Genomic DNA, 18,700 nt, shown 5'->3' with positions numbered 1-18,700 from the left:
TGCCTGTAGTCCAAGGTGACTGCCCAGTAGTTGTCGAACACAGATTAAATAGACAAGGGTTTGCACTGGAAGAGGGAGAAAGACCCCAGAATTTGTTGCAGTCTAATTTTCTTGAACAATTGGTGATGAATACATCTTTATGGGTGAAAACATGCATTAACTCTCTCCTGTGCATCTTCACCTCCCAGGGGGTTTCTGATGCCCCTCATTCCTCTAAACAAGAAAGAGAACTTTCTGACCCTCAATGGGCTCCAGCTGGTTCTCTGTTTCTCATGATGCATAATAAAATAGGCAAAGCAAAGCAAGAGGGGATTATCCTGTTTCATAAGGGGCAAGATGGCACCTAGACTGCTAGTGTTAAAAGCAGTATTTGGGATCTTAAGCTTCTCTAATGGGGGTTCAGGGCTCCCTGGCTGAAGGAAGAGCCACTTACTTTGAGGTCACCTGTATCCTACCCGGGTCCTCCTCCTCTTTCAAGCCGATCAATTACCTCAACCTTGGGGAGGACTCGGGGACTTTGTAGAGCAGTGGAATTCCTTGTCATGCCAAGACATGACCCACCAAGAACTGGGTCCTGGAATCCCAGAGTTGCAAGAAAATTCAGAAATGGTCCCATTGACCCCACCCTATCCACCCATTTAGTAGATGAGCAACCTGACAGCCAGAGAGGGGAATATACTTGACCCCAGTCACACAGTGAGTCAGTGGCAGAGTCAAGACTAGAAAAGAAGGGATGGAGGAATTAAGCAATCAAAGGGGACCTTAGAAGTCATTTAATCCAATCACATCACTTCGCCATCGATTACTTGACACCTCAACACCACTAGTTACCAATATTTGGTAACACAATTTCAGGAAGGTGGGTGCAAAAAGGTTTTTTTCAGGGTTATTTTACCCTTCCTTCCTCATGCATTCTTTTTTTTTGTTTGTTTAGCCATATCCATTTATGCAACAAGAAATTCCTTCACAATTTCGTACAATATTTATCAGAGATTAGTGTTGAGAAAATTATCTCCCCCTACATACAAAAATACAGATTTTACCACTATGAAAATGATCAAGACAAGGACCATGAAAACTGGTTAAGTTCGGCATCTTAGTATATCAAAAGGAAGAGAGTAAAAATGTGGGTGGGGGAGCTCATACGTTCTTTATTCTAGGTGGACTTGTCGATATAACTGGTTGTATGTGACTCTCTATCTTGGCATAGATAGTGACTATGAATAGAAGGTATGCTCTCCAGACAAGTCCCCACTTCTTATTGGAGGCTGTTACTAATTCTTCCTAGTTGGCAAACACTCTCTCCTTGAAATTACTTATATATTTTTCTATGTACTTTATATTCATTGACCTATGTACATGGTAAGGTCCCCAGTGGAAGAAATAATCCTTGAGGGAGAACATGTTTTAGCTTTGTATTGTGATCACTTTGCACCAGGACCTTTCATTCCCTTCCTTTTCCTCTGTGTTCCATTTCCTTTCCTTTCCTCTCTTCCCTACCCCTCCCCTCCTTACCCCTCCCCTCCTTACCCCTCCCCTCCTTACCCCTCTCTTTTCTCCTTTCCTCTTTCCTTTCCCTTTCTGTTTTCTGTTTCCTATTCTCTTTTCCCTTTTTCCTGTTCTCTTTTCCCCTCCCCTTTTCCTTAGACTTGTTATTTCACTGGCAGTCTCCAAGAACTCCTTGTGTGGAAATTCAGTTCGATGATGACACAGCAAATCAGCTGTAACTTAGTCTTTGAAAGTTGGTTGGGGGGCAGCTAGGTGGCTTAGTGCACAGTCAGGAGGACCTGAGTTCAAATCCAGCCTCAGACACTTAATAATGACCTAGCTGTGTGACCTTGGGTAAGCTGCTTAGCTCCATTGCCTTGCCACAAAAGGAAATAAAAAAGGAAGTGGGTTGGGGCATGGAGGAATGAAATGATTTGCCCAGTGTCACCTAATCAATATACGTTGGAAGTAGGACTCAATCCAGGTTTTCTTGATTCCAAGGCTGTACCTGTGGCTCCTATGCCATGCTGCCTCTCCTAGGCTTTGCACATGGCAGGCATTCAATAAATAGTTGTTGAAATGACCACTTTCTAATGAAAACTTAGTTTGGGGGAATCTGACTGAGCTCTCATCTCTATTCTAAGTTGTTCTTGTAAGGATGATAGTATTGGAGGAAGACTATTCATCTTTGGCCAGGGGGTCTTAACCATTTTTATTGGGATGTGTCGGGAACCCCTGTGGTAATCTGGGGAAACCTAGGGAGCCCTGCACGGGGCTAATTTTTTTTTCAGGTTCATGATTGATGAAAATAGTAGTGATTTTCAGTTAAAGGTTAGTGAAATCAAAGATAGAATTTCTTTTCCCAATCACGTTCATAGATCCCTTGAAATCTGTCCCTGTTTTAGATACTCCTGGTTGCCACTTCCCAGTCCAAAATACAACTCTCCAGCTCCTAGAGATCAAAGGAACTAACTCCAACTATTCCCCAAAGTGGAGCCTTCTCTGATGATACTGTGACCTCCTTCTGGCTTAAGAACAGAGGCCCAGCCTGGCAAATGAATTAAGGCAAAGAGTTAAATGAAAGTGTAGAAGAGCCTGGCACGGACCCTGTGGAAAACTTTGGCCATACCCAGCAACATGATGAAGTTTTGCTCAACCAGAGGAGCCACCTCACCCAGGTAAGCAAGTCACTTTCATTTAATTTCCTTCCTGAAGACATGACAGCATCTGTAGATCTCCAGAAATAATTGTTGTTATCCTTCAGAGTTTTTGAAACAAATGCAATCATCCTTCTGAATTACTGCCTTTCTCCGACAATCTTTCCAAGTTGCATTGTTCTAAACTAATATCTCTTAGACAGACTCTGAATAATGGAAGAGAAGAAAGCCCACATGAAAAATCCAGAATTCAGAAATGAAATCTGAGCTGTCAAATTTGAATTTACTTGGTCTTTATTCCCTTAATAATCTTCAGACAAAAAACATTTCATTCGAGTTCATAAAGATCATTACCTTAGAGACTTCAATATCTTTGTATTTTGTTCCAAATAGGTTTTTTTTAAAAGAAAAAGTTACATCAGCCACTGTATCTCCCAACTTCAAAAAGCCAGCAGCTGTTGTGTTGTAGAAAATACAATTTGCAACCACGTTGTTGGCATTTCCACTGTGCTAGAGGGCAGATTTGCAGCAAACTAACTTAGACACAGATTTCCTTTCCCGCCTCCTAAAAAGGGCCTTATTATTATTATCTCCCACGGCTCCCTCTCATTAAGCCTGGGGTTACTTTTTACCACTTAGCGTGAGCCTAGGGACAGGTTCGAGCTAGCCACTTGTCCCATTGACCTTACTTCCAATCCTAGGAGTATTACAAACCCTCTTTTCTAAAACCTTCCACTAAACACTAAGAGGAGGAGAAAATCACATCTTTCACCTAAATTTATTTTAATCATAAACTAAAATTCTAGCCAGCCTAAATGTGGGAGAATTTCATTTTTATGGGATTGCAGTTTGGCTAAGGGCTTCATGCATTGTAAACAGAAACTGGATGCCTATAGGCTTTCTCTGGTACAACCTTGGAAGAGAATATATTTCTGGGCAGTTTCTATAACCCATCTTAGGACATGTCAACACTTATTCAACCATTCCAGAAAAAGACTTGTCTACACCAGGCTTTTGCTGCTCAATAGAGATTTATAGGCTGCTGACAGTGCTTGGAAAAGGTTAATGTCCACCAGAACCTATGCTTTTACCTCCAAATGAAGGGAATATTGCACTCACATTCAATGGCAGAAGACAAAGGAAAAACCTCATATCTTTAGGGGGAGAAATTTTTTTTGCCCACTGGCAGGTATATGGATTTTATTGTCAGAAGCAGAGGGAATGTGCATCTTGGCATGGGGCTTAATGTTTACCATAACCCTATCAAAGACCTTCATTAGACCCTCTTGCAAATTAATTACCTAAAGGATAATTCAAAGCACAGAGTGATATAATGACCAAGACCGATACATGGACGTTACTGGATATACCTGCCCTTTTTAGCCAATATTGATATACATGCAATTCTTTGGGCCGGCATCCACCCCAGTTCTACATATCTGCAGATTATGTGGCCACACATCAAATGAGATCACATATAAAAATTCATTGTAAGCCTTTGTAAAAATGCTAGTTATCACATAACTTTGAAGTTCGAATAAAGTTAATCAGGAGAATCTCTAACTCTGACCCAGCAACAGTATGAAATTTGGAAATGGCTTCATTGGCCATGAAAACATTCCAACTGGTTTTGCTAAGTTGCCTTCATTTTTTAGTAGGAGTGGTTCCTAAACTCCCTTCTAGCTTTAAGGGATCCCATGGCTCTTTGGTCTGCCAGAAATACATCAGTCTATAAGAATTTTCACCCCAGCCCCTCCTTTAGACAAGGTACCAAATTTGGCCGGAGCTCTTTTTATCCCTAAGGACTCAATCTCATCCAAACTCTGTAGTCATCTTCAAATACTGAACACTAACAGTGACTGCCCTGACAATTCTGCATATGAGGGCAATTATGGATTTGATTTGTAAAGGGTCTTGCTATTCCATTCTAATTTATTGACTAGGGTCATAACATCTGGTCTAGGAGGACCTCAGAGGTCATCTGGTACCACCCCTAAAGTTTATAGGATGAGGAAACTGAGGTGTGTGAGAGCTGAAAGATTTACAAAGTAGCACAGATAGGATTTGATCAGAACCACAGATTTATAGCCACAAGCAATTTGTCCAAAGGTAATGCATCTGAAAGCAGGTTGACTCGGAACCAGCTTTCTTTTCCACCATCCAGCATAAAAGTCTGTGTCTCTGAGGGGGCAGAACAGCCACTCAGTTGATGGGAGAAATGAGAAAGACTGGTCAGTAACTGGAAAGATCAACATATTCAGGCAAATGCTAGGTTCTGGAGATCATGGGGCTAGAATGGCGAAGCAACCATCCAGGTCATTTAATTCAATTTAATGTTCATTTGAGGAAACCCAGGTCTGGAGAGGTGAAGGGATTTGCCCAAGGTCATCCAAGTGGAAGGGTGGAGATCTGAGTCAAGGTCCTCAGAGGAGAATCTACCACTGTGTTGGTGACTGAGCCATGATCAAGGAACTGATTGTGTTTTTTAAAGGGACATCTTGTGAGAAAATGGTCTGAAACTTAAGTTACAGAGATGTGTGACCTTCCACTTAGCCCTGTAGACAACTGAAGTTAAACTTCAGCAAAGAGCTTCCCTTTTTCCCAGGGAAAAAGCTTCATGTATTAAAAGGACTTATTTGAATTTCCCCCTAATGGCACCACTTCTGAGCCTCTCCATGGGCATTTCAGATACACCATATTGTGGCATGGTGGGGAACAGGTAACATCTGGGCTGGGTTTCTGGTTCCTGACTCCCACACGCCCTCCAAGGCTTTGAGGAGAACTGCCCAAGTGTACCAATTGCTTACACTAAGGCCTGACTGTATTCATAATGCAGACTAATAACCACTGGGCCCTGTGGGCGGCCCACTGCAGCCTTTGTGGCCAACAGAGCCGGGCCAGTAATAATTTTAATTGGACACTCTCTTTGCTGCCTTTCAGCAAAGTATCATAAAGTGGAATTATTGCATTCTACAAGTACACTTACAGCTTGGGTCTCCCTCAGGAGGGAAGAGAGCCCATTTATCCTGGGGGGGGATTGGGGGGAGGGATCTTCCATGTGGCTCCATTTGTTTTGCTTGCACATACTCCTAGGTGCATGCTACTTTCTTCTTCCATATATCTAAGAGACGAGTTTGAATTAGACAACCCAGAGCTGGAGGCATGCCTAAAACCCGGAGAAATCTCTCTCCGGAAGACCGGACTTCATCTCTCTGGAAACTGATGCTCCCAGTTGGGGCACGATGTCACTCTTTCCTACCAAGAAGAGCTTTCTGCTCACCTGGGGGACAGAAAGGATGAGTTCAATGGGGAGCCTACCTGCAGAGGGTTCGATGGAGTGAGAGGTGATGGAAGGCCATGTCCGGGGGACTGATTGGGCTTCTGGGGAGAACTGGAGGCCTGCTGGACTGGAGACTGGTTTGATGCTGGAGCCTGGGTTTGGTTCTGCTGGGGCTGTTGAGATGGCGCTGGTGGCTGTGGGGGCTGCTGAGGCGGAGGTTGGGGTTGCTGGGGTGGAGGTGGCTGTGGCTGTAGCTGTGGCTGAGGCTGGGGTGGCTGTTGAGCTGGTGGTGGGTGCTGGTTGGTCTGCTGGGGGGGTGGTCCGGTTGGCTGGGGTGGTGGTGGAGGAGGCTGCTGCTGTTGGAGTTGTTGGAGATGTTGAAGCTGTTGGAGTTGGGAATTCAGGGATGAGGTAGCTGCAAGCAAAAGGAAGGAAGGAGTGTTAGCTTAAAGGCAAGGAGGAAGGGAAGAAGCAATTTTAAATACTGACTGTGTACCAGTCACTGGGTATCATCTTTTACAAATATTATCTCATTTGATTCTTATGACCACCATATGAGGGAGGCACTATTTTTATTCCTTTCAAATCTGAAGAAAACAAGGCAGATAGAGGTCAAGTGACTGGGCTAGATTGCTGGGAAGGTCTTTGTGACTCTGCATTGTGTAGGTATCCAGGTATGCCTGGGGAGAGGAAAGAAAACCTGTTTTGTGCTCTCCCCATTAAGGAAGCTTGGTGGAGTGAATTGAGGACTGGAATTGATTCTGATTTGAACTCTGAGGCTGCCTACCCATGGCATTTGGGGTAAATGACATTACTTCCCTGAAGATTCATTTCCTTATCTGCCATTTGTGGGAGATGATCTCTCTAGCCTCTGAGGTCTCCTCTGTTTCTACATCCATAATCCTATTATGGGTTCAAATGCCACCTGGGGCACTTCTTAGGTGTGGGGGATCATGGGCATGACTCTTAATTTGTCTGAGTCTTAGTTTCCCCATCTACACATGGGGATAAGAACTCTAGGACCTATCTTCCAGGGTAGCTGTCAACCTCCAATAAGAGAGTGGAAAGTCCTTTGCAAGCTTTCTGGGGCTGTGGAAATGTTACTTTTGAGTATTCTATGGGCAAAACTGAGGAATTGAGTTTTTCTGTGATTCTTGGCCTGCCAAGAAGTCCATAGCACATAGGATCACAGGTTCATAGCTGTTCAGTTCAGAGATCATCTCATCCAACCCATTTCTTTTGTAGGTGAAGAAACAGGCCCAGGGAAGTGAAATGAGTTCCCAAGATCACATAGCTTGAAAGTATTGAAAGCAGGATTTGAAACCAGCTCCTCTGAATTCAAAGTCAGTGTGTTTTCTACTGAATGACACTATTTTTTTTTTCATTTTGCTGTGCCAGGCTAAATAGAATGTCCGCTTCTATCACTTAGAAGAGTTCAAGAATCCAAGTGTCATATGAATAAGAAGGAGATTTGGATGAGAATATAGGCTACAAGCCCAGGGAGGAATTTCTGCTCTCTAGGCTCCCTCTTCCACCCACACAGTCACTTTATAGGTAATAAAGCCAAATGCCCACCCAGCCAGTGGCAGTTAGCATGACTTTAACTTGGGGTTGGTAAAGACCAGAGGGCAGATAGTTTCACTGTGGTGAGACAGGCCTGAAAAAGTGAGCTGGACAGCAAAGTGGTATCTTGCTGGCACAGTCACCAAGTGTCCCCATTTTTCCCAGTCCACCCTCTTTTGGGGGAGGGTCAGACTCATCCAACTCTCTTGGTGTGAGGGTATCTTGGACTACACAGTGACCTGAACCAGGAAAAACCAAGAATAAGGCTCCTCTTAATTTTAATAACTTTTCTCTAGACTTTATTTCCTATCTATCTTGCAATTAGCTTGCTTTGTATTTATTTGTTTTTATGTTGCCTCCCTCAGAAGCTCCTTAAGGGTAGGGGCTGTATTTTGCCTCTTGTTGTATCCCCACCCCAGGAGCTTGGTGCAGGGCTTGCCCAGTAGTTGTTTACTGACTGATTAAGGCATGGGGCATCCTCTTGCCACGTGGACCTCCCAGAAGAAAGTCCTGTTCATCCCATATTGCTCATGGTGCTGCACCCAACCCCTTCCTACGGTATCTAGCCTCACCACATCTCTTCATTAGACTGATCATCTCTATTCTCAGCATGGTCTGTGATGAGGATGCCGTCTTTCAGTCCAGTCTCTTCCTCTCTGAAAGGGCTACCTCAGTTGTCATAAAGAATGTGACGCCAAAGTGTAGAGGCCAAGAGGTGAGAGTCAGGGCATTTACAAATGATAGTAGGACATGAAAAAGAACAATGCCCTCTCCCTCAACTCTGGCCTTTTATATCCTTTCCCCCCTTGACTCCCAAGGAGCTAGGTTGAAGTTTCTTGTAGTTTCTGGCTCATCACCCACTTTCAGTCTTACCCTCAGTCAGGTACAGTGGAAGACATGTTGGTTTAGGAGCAAGAATTGGAAACCAAAATCCAACTCCATTATTTATTGCCTTTGTGACCTCAAGGGCAACTACTTCCCCTCTACAGACTTCAGTTTCCTGTTGTACAAAATGAAGGAGCTGCTCTCAATTGGCTTTGGGGTCTCTGCTAGCTCAATATTTATGACCCTAGCTTGGAGTCACTGGCTCTGGTTTAGGAAAAACTACAGAAGACGACAATACCCTCCTGGATCTAAAATCCAGAGCTTCTTCAGAGGCTGGTGAATCTTGACCTCTCATTTTACGGATTTTACAAATGGAAGCCCGAGGTATTTCGGTGGAGTTTGGACAGGTTGGATTTAACTCCTTGAAATTAAGCTTCATTGTTTTGAAGGTCCTGTAAGTGGCCAACAGGAGTGGAAAGCAGCAATGGAAATGGTTTGTGATTCTTGATTATTCTCTTAATTTACCCGAACCAAGTAGCTCACGAGGCAGGTTCTACTTCCAGAGTAACCATATAAACACAACCCCCTGGCTCCCCCTTTTTCTCAGCACTTAAGCAGTGGACCCAATCCCCCTTCAGTTCTGCTGAACCCTGGGAGAGAGCTAGCCAAATAGGATGGCTTTGCTCAGTGATGGCATTGTGCTTCCTTCCACTTCTCTGGGAAGGCAGGTGCATGTATTAGCCTCAAGGGCATGGAAGGCATTGAAAGAATGAAATAATCTTTCAAGAGTTTCTTGTTCTACGAAAAGTAAGGAAGGTAGGAGAGGCCTTTTCAGCACTTGGCAAATTCAATTTTCTCCTTGAAATGCCTCCTTGAAATACTGCCCAATTTCCAATGAAGAGAAGCCACAGGAAGTGGGTGGACTGACTGAGGACACTCAAGATGAGAATGCAGAACTTCTTTCTCTATAGGAATCTCAATCTAAGGGTCATTGTCGGGAGCTTCTGGTAAAATAAAAAAACCTCTGGGTGAGGCAGCTTCGAGTAGGGAACCAGCTGTGGATTCTTCCAATCTTCTACTATGGATAGCAATAGTCATTTTGCTCATTCACATCTTTGTATACCATTGTTACATGGAACAATGGATGATAAACCCTAATTCTAACCCTAACCCTCAAATGCCCCTTTCTCTCTAAGAGAGTGGCATGGTGGCTAGGATGGGGCTTGGTGGACAGGAAGAAGTGGGTTTGAATTCTAATTTAAAAAATGGCTAGTTATGAGATCACGGGCAAATCCCAGTACCATAGAGTTGGAACTGGAAGTAGCAGGATAGGAGGGAGGAGATGGAGGAGAGAGTGGTGTTCCAGAAACCTAGAGAGAAAGAAAATAGGCAGGAGAAGAAAAGATGGTGATCATCAGTGGCAAAGACTAAGGGCAACTCTTCTGACCACTTGGGTGACGCAGTGAATAGAATGTTGGACCTACCTCAGACTTATTAGCTATGTGGCCTCTGGCCAATCCCTTCACCTCTGGGTCTACAAAATGGAATAAGAGCTCTTAGGGTAGGTCTGAGACTCAAATACGAAAAATTGTAAAGTTCTTGGCAAACTTCAAAATGCTATATATGCTAGTACAACTGCCTCATTTTACAAATGTGAAAACTGAGATCCAGAGAGGCTAAGTGATTGGTCAAGGTCACAAAACTATTACGTTAGGATTGAGTCCCAGTTCTCGTGACTCTCCTCCAACTGCACTCCCCATTAAACTCTCTAATATGCAGTTTCCTCATATGAAAAGTGGTAATAAGAATAATAATTGTGACCACTTATCTCATGGAATCATTGGTTACTCCGGAGTCACAGTTCAGTTGAAAACCACCTCTAACATGATCTTCTGTTTGGCCTGTACACCTCAGCACCTAACGCTGCATCGGACATCCAGTAGATACTTAATAAATCTTAATAAATGCTCAGTGTTGATAAGAATCTCTACCCTCTGGGATGTTGGGATGCTAAATGAGACAACAAACAGAAAAGTGTATAACAAACCTTGAAGCACTAGGAAAAAGTCAGGGGCTGTTACCATTACTGATGTTCATCTTGATTATTATACTATAGTGGGCAAAAGGAAGGGATCTGGACAAATCAATGTGAATTTTTTTTCTAGAAACAAGCAAAATATATTGGCTCTCTATAGGTCTAAAAGTCTTGCGAGGTATTATATATGTGTTTATATGGAACTATATTCCATTTGGAACTCACTGCAATCCTAGGAAATAAGTATCATAGGTATTATGATGATCCACATATTATTGATGAAGACATTAAGATTCAAGTTTAGGAACATGTCCTTGGTAATAGCCAATGTATGTAAGAGGCAGAATTTGAACCCAGTTCTTCCTGATTCAAAGTTCAGTGCTCTATTTTGCCCGCGTTCCACCTCCAAGAAAGGAAGGTGGTCGACATAAAAATGTTTACTATTTTTAGATTTCAGGTCATTCTTGTTAATATAAAACTTCAACATGAAAATGGAGACAGAATAAAGACATCACCAAGATGGCCAGTGACGTGGATTTCATTTCCTATCCAAACCAATTCCTTTCACTGCCTTTTAGACTTGAATCTTTCTGCTGAAAGTCTACATAATGTAATGCAGCTCTACCACCATGCCTTGCTCGTAACACTGGACATCAGATGCAGGATCACACATGAGGGCTTCCAAAATAGCTTGGAAAGATTTCCATTTTGCAAGGGCAGACACTTATTTAGACATGGAGGTGACACAGTTCTAGGGAAAGAAGTGGACTATCTTTATGCACCATTCAGCATATGTTGTCTTCTGACTCGTAGGAACAGTTGGCAGTGAATTCTCAACTTACCTGCACAGAAATTCTAAATATTACTCCAGCCTCCTTGGGGGGCATGTTTAACATGATCCTTTTGGTGTATAAGGCATAACTCTGAGCACTATATCTCAGAGGGGGATAAAACTCCACAGATATTCAATGTGATTCCAAATGGACCTGTTACTCAGTGCTATAAACAGCCCTTTTCTACCTCCCTAGTTATATGTATGTATGCATGATGTATCTGCCTACATACTCATACTCTTAAGTCTATATGAGATATATACCCTGTACACAAAAATATACACATATACCTGGATATAGACAATACTTACACATTATAGACATATATGCACATGTAAAAAGAAAATCTAATATTGTCCCAGGGAACAAACACATGTATGATACACAAAACATGTAGTACAATAAACAAATATACATAGGTTTATAATTGCAGACATATATGCATTTCTATATGGAGAGGCAGTGATAAGAGCGAGAAAGAGACAGCATGGAGTAATGGACAGAGAGCTAGTCTTGGACTTGGGATGCTCTGGTTCAAGCTCAGTGTCATTCTGTGACCTTCTCAGTGTTCTAGGCAATTTTTCAACACTTCAAGTTGCAAAGAAAGGGCCAACCTGCACTGAGAACAGTTTCCTCATCTGTGAGTTCACTCTGCTAGTGGAAGCTCATAAAGTCTAATTATCTATAATGTCTATCTATCCTATCATCCATCCTCTCTCCCTCTCCCCCTCTCTCCCTTCCCTCCCATTACCTTTCCCTTTTAGCCATTGACTCCATTTTACACTATATTATATCTTCAAATTCAGTTTCTTCTACCTGCTCTACCTAATGAGGAGGCTCATATGAGTATTATCAGTATCATTTTCTATGCAGGAATATGGTAGTTCATCATCATTAAGTCTCTCCTCAAAAATACATATACATACACATTCAGGGGCAGCTAGGAGGCACAGTGGATAGGTTGCCAGCCCTGGAGTTAAGGAGAACTTGAATTCAAATCTGTTCTCAGATGTTTACTAGCTGTGTGACTCTGTTTACTTCAGTTTCCTCATTGTAAAATGAGTTGCAGAGAAAAAAAGCAAACTGCTTCAGTTTCTTTACCAAATGGAATTACCAAGAGTTAGACATGAGTGAAATGATTCAATAACAACCTATCCATCTTTACATATCTTTTACATACATGTATAAATATTGGGGCTTTTGAGTGAATGAAAATTCATTTATGGATACCACTTATTCAATACTGGTTAGCTCCTACTTTGTCATTCAGAGTCTTAGATTTGCTTGGGGTATGGAAAGGTGAAGGGACTTTTCCAGGGTTATACTGAGGCAGAATGTTTCAGAATTTTTTTTTTTTGCAAGGCAAATGGAGTTAAGTGGCTTGCCCAGGGCCACACAGCTAGGTAATTATTAAGTATCTGAGACCAGATTTGAACCCAGGTACTCCTGACTCCAGGGCCGGTGCTTTAATCCACTGCACCACCTAGCCGCCCCCAATGTTTCAGAATTTGAAACCACAATATCCTGACTTTGAAGCTATCTCCTTCTCCAACATGTGCTGACTGTCTCTCGTAATTGTATTTATATATTTATGTGTTGGATTATACAATCAATTATTTTATGTGTATGATCTATATAATGTAGAATTGTTGTCAAGACTTTTTTCAATCCAGTTCAAAGTATAAATTCGAATCAGATCTCTCAGTCATAAACTCCAAATCTTGAACTTTTCCTTTTCACTTTTGCAACATCTCCCCAATCTACCCCTCTTCTCTCTCTCTGAAGTTGCCCCTACCCTGTTGAAAACCCTCATCACTTCACACCTGGACTATTACAATAGCTGCTGGTGGGCCTGCTGTCTCACATCTCTCCCCATTCCAGTTCATCCTTCATACACCAAAGTAACTTCCTTAAAGCACAATCATATACTCTATTCAATAAACTCCATCTTTAGAAGCAAGCATAAAATGCTCTGTTTGGCATTCAAAGTCCTTGGTTACATATCCCTTTCCAGCCTTCTTACACTTTAATCCTTGAAATGTACTCTTCTATCCAATAACACTGAATAAGACTCTCTACCCCTTGGCTCGGGATATTCTCTCTGGCTGACCCTGACACCTGGGAAACTCGCCGCTGTCCATTCAGTCTACCGATCTCCCCAGATTAATTCAAATCTCAACTGAAATCCCATTTTTCCCAACCCCTCTTAATTCCAGTGCCTTCTTTCTATTCAATATTTTCTGTTTATCTCATATGTAGCTGGCTTTGTTTGCGTGTTGTCTCCCCTATTAGACTGCAAGCTCCTTGAGGGCAAAGCCAGCATTTTGCCTCTTTGTGTATCCTCAGCATTCAGCACAGAGGCTGGCACTTGGTAGGTGCTTACTAAATGTTTATTGATTGTGCATATTCTCCAAAGCTCCAAATATTTCCACAACTTAGTGGACATTGTGGGGAAAGCCTAAAGACCATACAGCTTGGAAGATATTTACATAGTACCCACTATGTGCAAAACTGGTGCTGACTGTTGATGATATCAAGGGGAAATGCTCATCTGTGCCACAAAAAACTCACAAGGGACCCCAGACTGAAGGCAAGGACACAACAGGTGTTCTGTACAAAGGCTACATGAGAGAATGTCATCAAGATAAGAGGAAACTATGACCAATCACCCTAAGAAAATAGAAAAGGGAGAGACCCTGTAGGTAGGAAGTAATCAGGATAGCCTTCATAAAGAAGGTAGCATCTAAAATGGCACTTGAAGAATGAGAAAGCCTTCTATGGGAAGAACCATAGGGAGAGTCATTTCTAGGTAAGGGGAGCAATCCACAGGGCTTCAATTCAACTGAACAAACATTATTTGCTTTGTACTAGGTAAATTAGTGGTAGGAAGGGTGAACATAAATGACAAAACAGGTGAAGCAGACCCTGCTCTCAAGGAGCTCTGGAGAGACTGGACAGTACAGGGCAAGGCTGAGGAGGGGCTTCTGGTCTAGTGGATAGTGTTCTGGAGACTCTGAGTCCAGGAGCTCTAATCTGAATCCTACTGTAGGCAATGACCTGCTTTGTGACCCTGGCCAAGGACATCACCGTCATCTGTAAAAATGGGAATAATAAGAGCACTTGTCTCAAATGAGAAAACTTATTAAATACTTTGAAAACTGCTACCCCAGGATTTCACTGAAAAGGAAATTTAGGAAAAGAGAAAGTGTGAACTTTAGGGTCAGATAATCTTGTTTCATATGTTAACTCTGAGTGTTTGGACAAGACTTCTCTTTGGGCCTCAGTTTGTTCATCTGTAAAGGGAGAGGATTGGACTAGTTGGTCTCTCTGCACCATTGGGAAAGGGGAAGATGTTAAAAATCTATTATCTCCTTCCAAAAACCTTTGTGAAATTCCAGCACTTTTAGCCTCACAAAACAATGTAAGGCAGTGTCTTGCCTTTCAAAGCTTTGACTTGTGTCCAATTGGAGGGACCTCTAAGAAGAAGCTGGCACTGATCATCTTGGGAATATCAACATAGACTCAGCCAGATTTCTTCAAGGCTTTAGTAACATGCGCTAACTCTGATTTTCATGGTTGGTTTAATTCATCTTCTCTGCTAGCATTCTGTCTGGTTTAGTTTAATGAAAGTCAAGTTTCAAGGCCATGGGTGCTACTCTCTATAGATCAGATGTAGGCTATATGTTGCTAGGACTCCTGGGATGAGATTCTCCTGAGAATTTGCATAGTCTATCTGATTTATTAACTCCCCGATACCTACCAGCTGCCCTTATCTACTGTAAGTTTTCAAAGTCCCTGAATGTTCATCTTAAATTTTGTTCCCAAGTCTCCTCCTGAAGTTGCCAAAAAGGCTTACAAGTCATCCATCCATCATTTTGGAATTCTGAGATGAGGAAGTAGTATATGTTGGATTTATCTTGTCGGTGGGAGGGGGCTCAGATTCATGGAATGAGAAAAGCTCACAGGTATCAGGTATTCAAACCATGTCTTTGACAGAAATCCATTATACTTCCTCCTCTCAAATCATCCATTCTATTCTTATATTTTGAGATTTATGAATTCTGAACAAATGATTCTAGTCCATACCCTTGGAAGACTGGCTATCCTGAGACATTTTCCCCAGTAAAAATAAGAGTGATTTGAATAGTACAATAAAAATATTAGGGATGAAAATGTGCCCATCCATGTTTTACAGTAAATGTTATGACTTTGCCTATAAATTCAGAAAGGGATTCACTCTCCTGGTACTCTCCTTTTTTCCTCTTTCCAGTCTTTCTGTCCTCCCAGATTTCCTCCAATGACCTAATGAATTTATTATGTGGGAAATATGGTCTTTTTATTGATATATACATGACTCTATTAGTTTAATTAATTTTTAAAGATTTTTACATAGAATTAAATAAAAAAGGAAGATAGCATGATGACATAATAAAGTAATTCATTGGATAAATAATAAAATCCCGACTAGAGAAAATAGATGTTGTTAACAACGATTAGGGTAAGAACTCACAAAAAGCATGAAACTCCCTGTGATATTGTGCATTGGCATTAGAACTATAGTTCCCAAACTATGTGCCATAGTGCCGAGGGGGGTACTACAGTAAACTTGCAGAAATAATGTGGGACATTTCAAGTTTTCAAATTATTTAATGAACAGACCTGTTAAGTATTTATTTTAGCCTAGGAGCTGATATGAAGGCATCTGAAACCAAGAAAGTCTGGGAAGCATTTTGCTGGAGGGTAATGGGAACATCAGTGGTTACCCTTTAGTGTGATGGGGATATTTTTGTTTACTGAAATCATATTCAATAAATTATACAATTTCAACTGGAAGAACACTTAGTAGCCTCCTAGTCTGAACCATGCAAAAAGAAGACCTCCTCTCAACATCATATTCCAACCGATGGTCTATTGCCAGCTTGAACATCTCTCCCATCTCTTTGCTACAGTCATACCCATTCTACTTTGGGACAGAGCATGCCTAATTCCTCACCTTAGGATTAAAATGTAAATCTTTGGATATTCTATCTATTGCTCCTAGTTCTAATCCTATAGAAGCACAAAACAAAGTTAGTCCATCTCTTATGTGACAAGTCCTGAAATACATGAAGATACACCTGCCATGCCCTCCTCTCATTGCCACAATCTAAGCCACATCCTCTTTAGGCTAAGTATTTGCAGGCCCTTCAATTTACATACATAGGAAATAAAGGCATGCAGGTATATCATCATGACAATCTACAATAACAAAATTTTGGGAAAAGTCTAGTCAAAATCAAAGCTAAGAACTTGGAATTATGCCCAAAGGGAAATAAAATTGTGCATATCCAGTATTATCACCACTAAGTCTATATCCTAAAAAAAACAATCATTAAAAAAGGAAAAATGACCCACAGGTACAAAAATATTTATTGCAGCTCTTTTTGTCACAGCAAAGAACTGGAAATCAAGGGGATGCCCAACAATTGGGAAATGGTTGAACAAGTTGTGATATGAGTGTGATTGAAGTACTATTGTTTGTAAGAAATCATGAGTAGATTTCAGAAAAGCCTGGAAAGACTTGCATAAACGGATACTGAGTAAGTGAGCAGAACCAGGAGAACATTGTACACATTAATAACAACCTTGTGAAGTGTTCAAGTATGATGGACTCAGCTCCTCTTCAGTAATCAAGGACAATTCTAAAGGACTTGTGATGGAAAAGGCCATCTGCAACCAGGGGGAAAATATGAACTCTTGAAGGCAGACAAAAGCATAGTAGGCTCATTTAAAAAAACCTTCTTTTTTGTTTTTTCACTATAACGGTTTTTCCCATTTGTCTTAATTCTTCTTTCAGAACATGCCTAGTTTAATGATTAACACGATTGTACAACCTTTATCAGATTACTCACTGCCATGGGGAGGAGGGAGGGAAGAGAGGGTAGTAGAAAAAATTGGAACTCAAAAGCATATAAATAGATGAATATTGAAACATATCTTTGCACGTAATTGGAAAAAATAAAATAAAATAAGAAAAAAATCAAGGCTAAGTCTATACAGTCAATCAACACTATATTCCAACTGATGGTCTATTGCCAGCTTAAATATCTCCCCCATCTCTGTGTTAAGCTCTGAGGTTACAAAGAAAGGCACAAAAGAGACCCTGCTCTCAAGGAATTGATTGTCTAATGCAAACAACTATGTACAAACAAGCTATATTTATAATCAATTGGAAATAACCAACAAGGAAAGAGACTATTAAGGAGCATCAGGAAAGACTTCTTGTAGAAGGTGATTGAGGCAGAGTTGAGAAGAAAGTGTTCAGTGAAAATGGATATGGAGAGTCTTATTCAAGGAACAGCAAGGAAGTCAGAATCACCAGAATGCATAGGGGTGTGTGTGTGTGTGAGAGAGAGAGTGTGAAAGAGTGTGTGTGTGTGTGTATGTGTATGTGATGTTTTAGAAGCCTGGAAAAGTAGGAAGAATTCAGTTAGTGAAAGACTTTACAAGAAAATCATAAGATTATTCGTCTTATCCTGGGGTTAATAGGGAGATATTTGAGTTTATTGACTGGGTTTGGAGTTGCCATGGTCAGCTCATGTCTTTAGGAAGATCGGTTGGAGAACTGAGTGGAGAATGGATTATAGACCACAGGCTATTTTGATAATTCAAAGGTATGAGATGATAAGAACCTACACTAGGGTGATGACAGTGTCAGATTAAAGAAGGACATTTTATTAATGTAGGAAAAACAACTTTACAATTGATTGTGTATGAGGAAAGGGGGAATTTAAGAGTGACAGGTGGGTTGTGAGCCTGGGTGATTAATACAGAAGGGATGCTCTTCATAGTATAGGGAAATTAGGAAGAAGGGAAGGTGGGGAGGATAATGAGCACAGTTTTGGACATGTTGAGTTTAAGATATCTATGGAATCCAGTTTGAGATGTCCAATAGGAACTTAGAAAAGTCTTAATTTCAGAAGAAAGGTTAAGGGTGACAAATTCATCTTAGAATCATCTGCTTAAAGATTGTAATTGATCTTTGTTCAAACGCCACAATTCGTTCTCTGTATACAGAGGGTATTCTCCATCACAGATATCCCCAAATTGTCCCTGATTGTTGCACTGATGGAATGAATGAGTCCATCAAGTTTGATCATCACCCCCATGTTGCTGTTAGGGTGTACAGTGTTTTTCTTGTTCTGCTCATTTTGTTCAGCATCAGTTCATGCAAATCCCTCCAGGCTTCCCTGAATTCCCACCCCTCCTGGTTTCTAATAGAATAATAGTGTTCCATCATGTACCTATACCACAGTTTATTAGGAGCCAATGAGAACGGGAAATAATCTAGAGGGGAAAAGAAGACTCAGGACTCAGGGTGGAGCTAAATCAAACAGAAGATTCATAAATAACATTTTCCATATGGTAATGTGGCATACTTGTGGCCTCAATGCCAGGAAACTCTTGTTTTAGGTTCTACCTCTGACACTGGGTAATTCACTTAGCTTCTCAGTGTTTTATACATTATTCTGAGATCATA

General features: G+C 41.3%; 1 protein-coding gene across 2 annotated transcripts in view; it reads right to left on the bottom strand.

Moving 5' to 3' along the window:
- The window catches only part of POU6F2 (POU class 6 homeobox 2), a 486,502-nt gene that overhangs the window by 124,146 nt on the left and 343,656 nt on the right, over nucleotides 1-18,700 (bottom strand). For both annotated transcript variants that reach the window (XM_074199213.1, XM_074199214.1), the window contains exon 5: nucleotides 5,964-6,340. In XM_074199213.1, the coding sequence (XP_074055314.1) occupies nucleotides 5,964-6,340 (377 nt within the window). The remainder of the gene's footprint in view (nucleotides 1-5,963; nucleotides 6,341-18,700) is intronic.

This window comes from Macrotis lagotis, chromosome 8, assembly GCF_037893015.1.
Source record: "Macrotis lagotis isolate mMagLag1 chromosome 8, bilby.v1.9.chrom.fasta, whole genome shotgun sequence".
NCBI lineage: Eukaryota > Metazoa > Chordata > Mammalia > Peramelemorphia > Peramelidae > Macrotis > Macrotis lagotis.
Note: the sequence above shows the minus strand (reverse complement) of the source record. Positions and strands in the feature narration are given on the sequence as shown.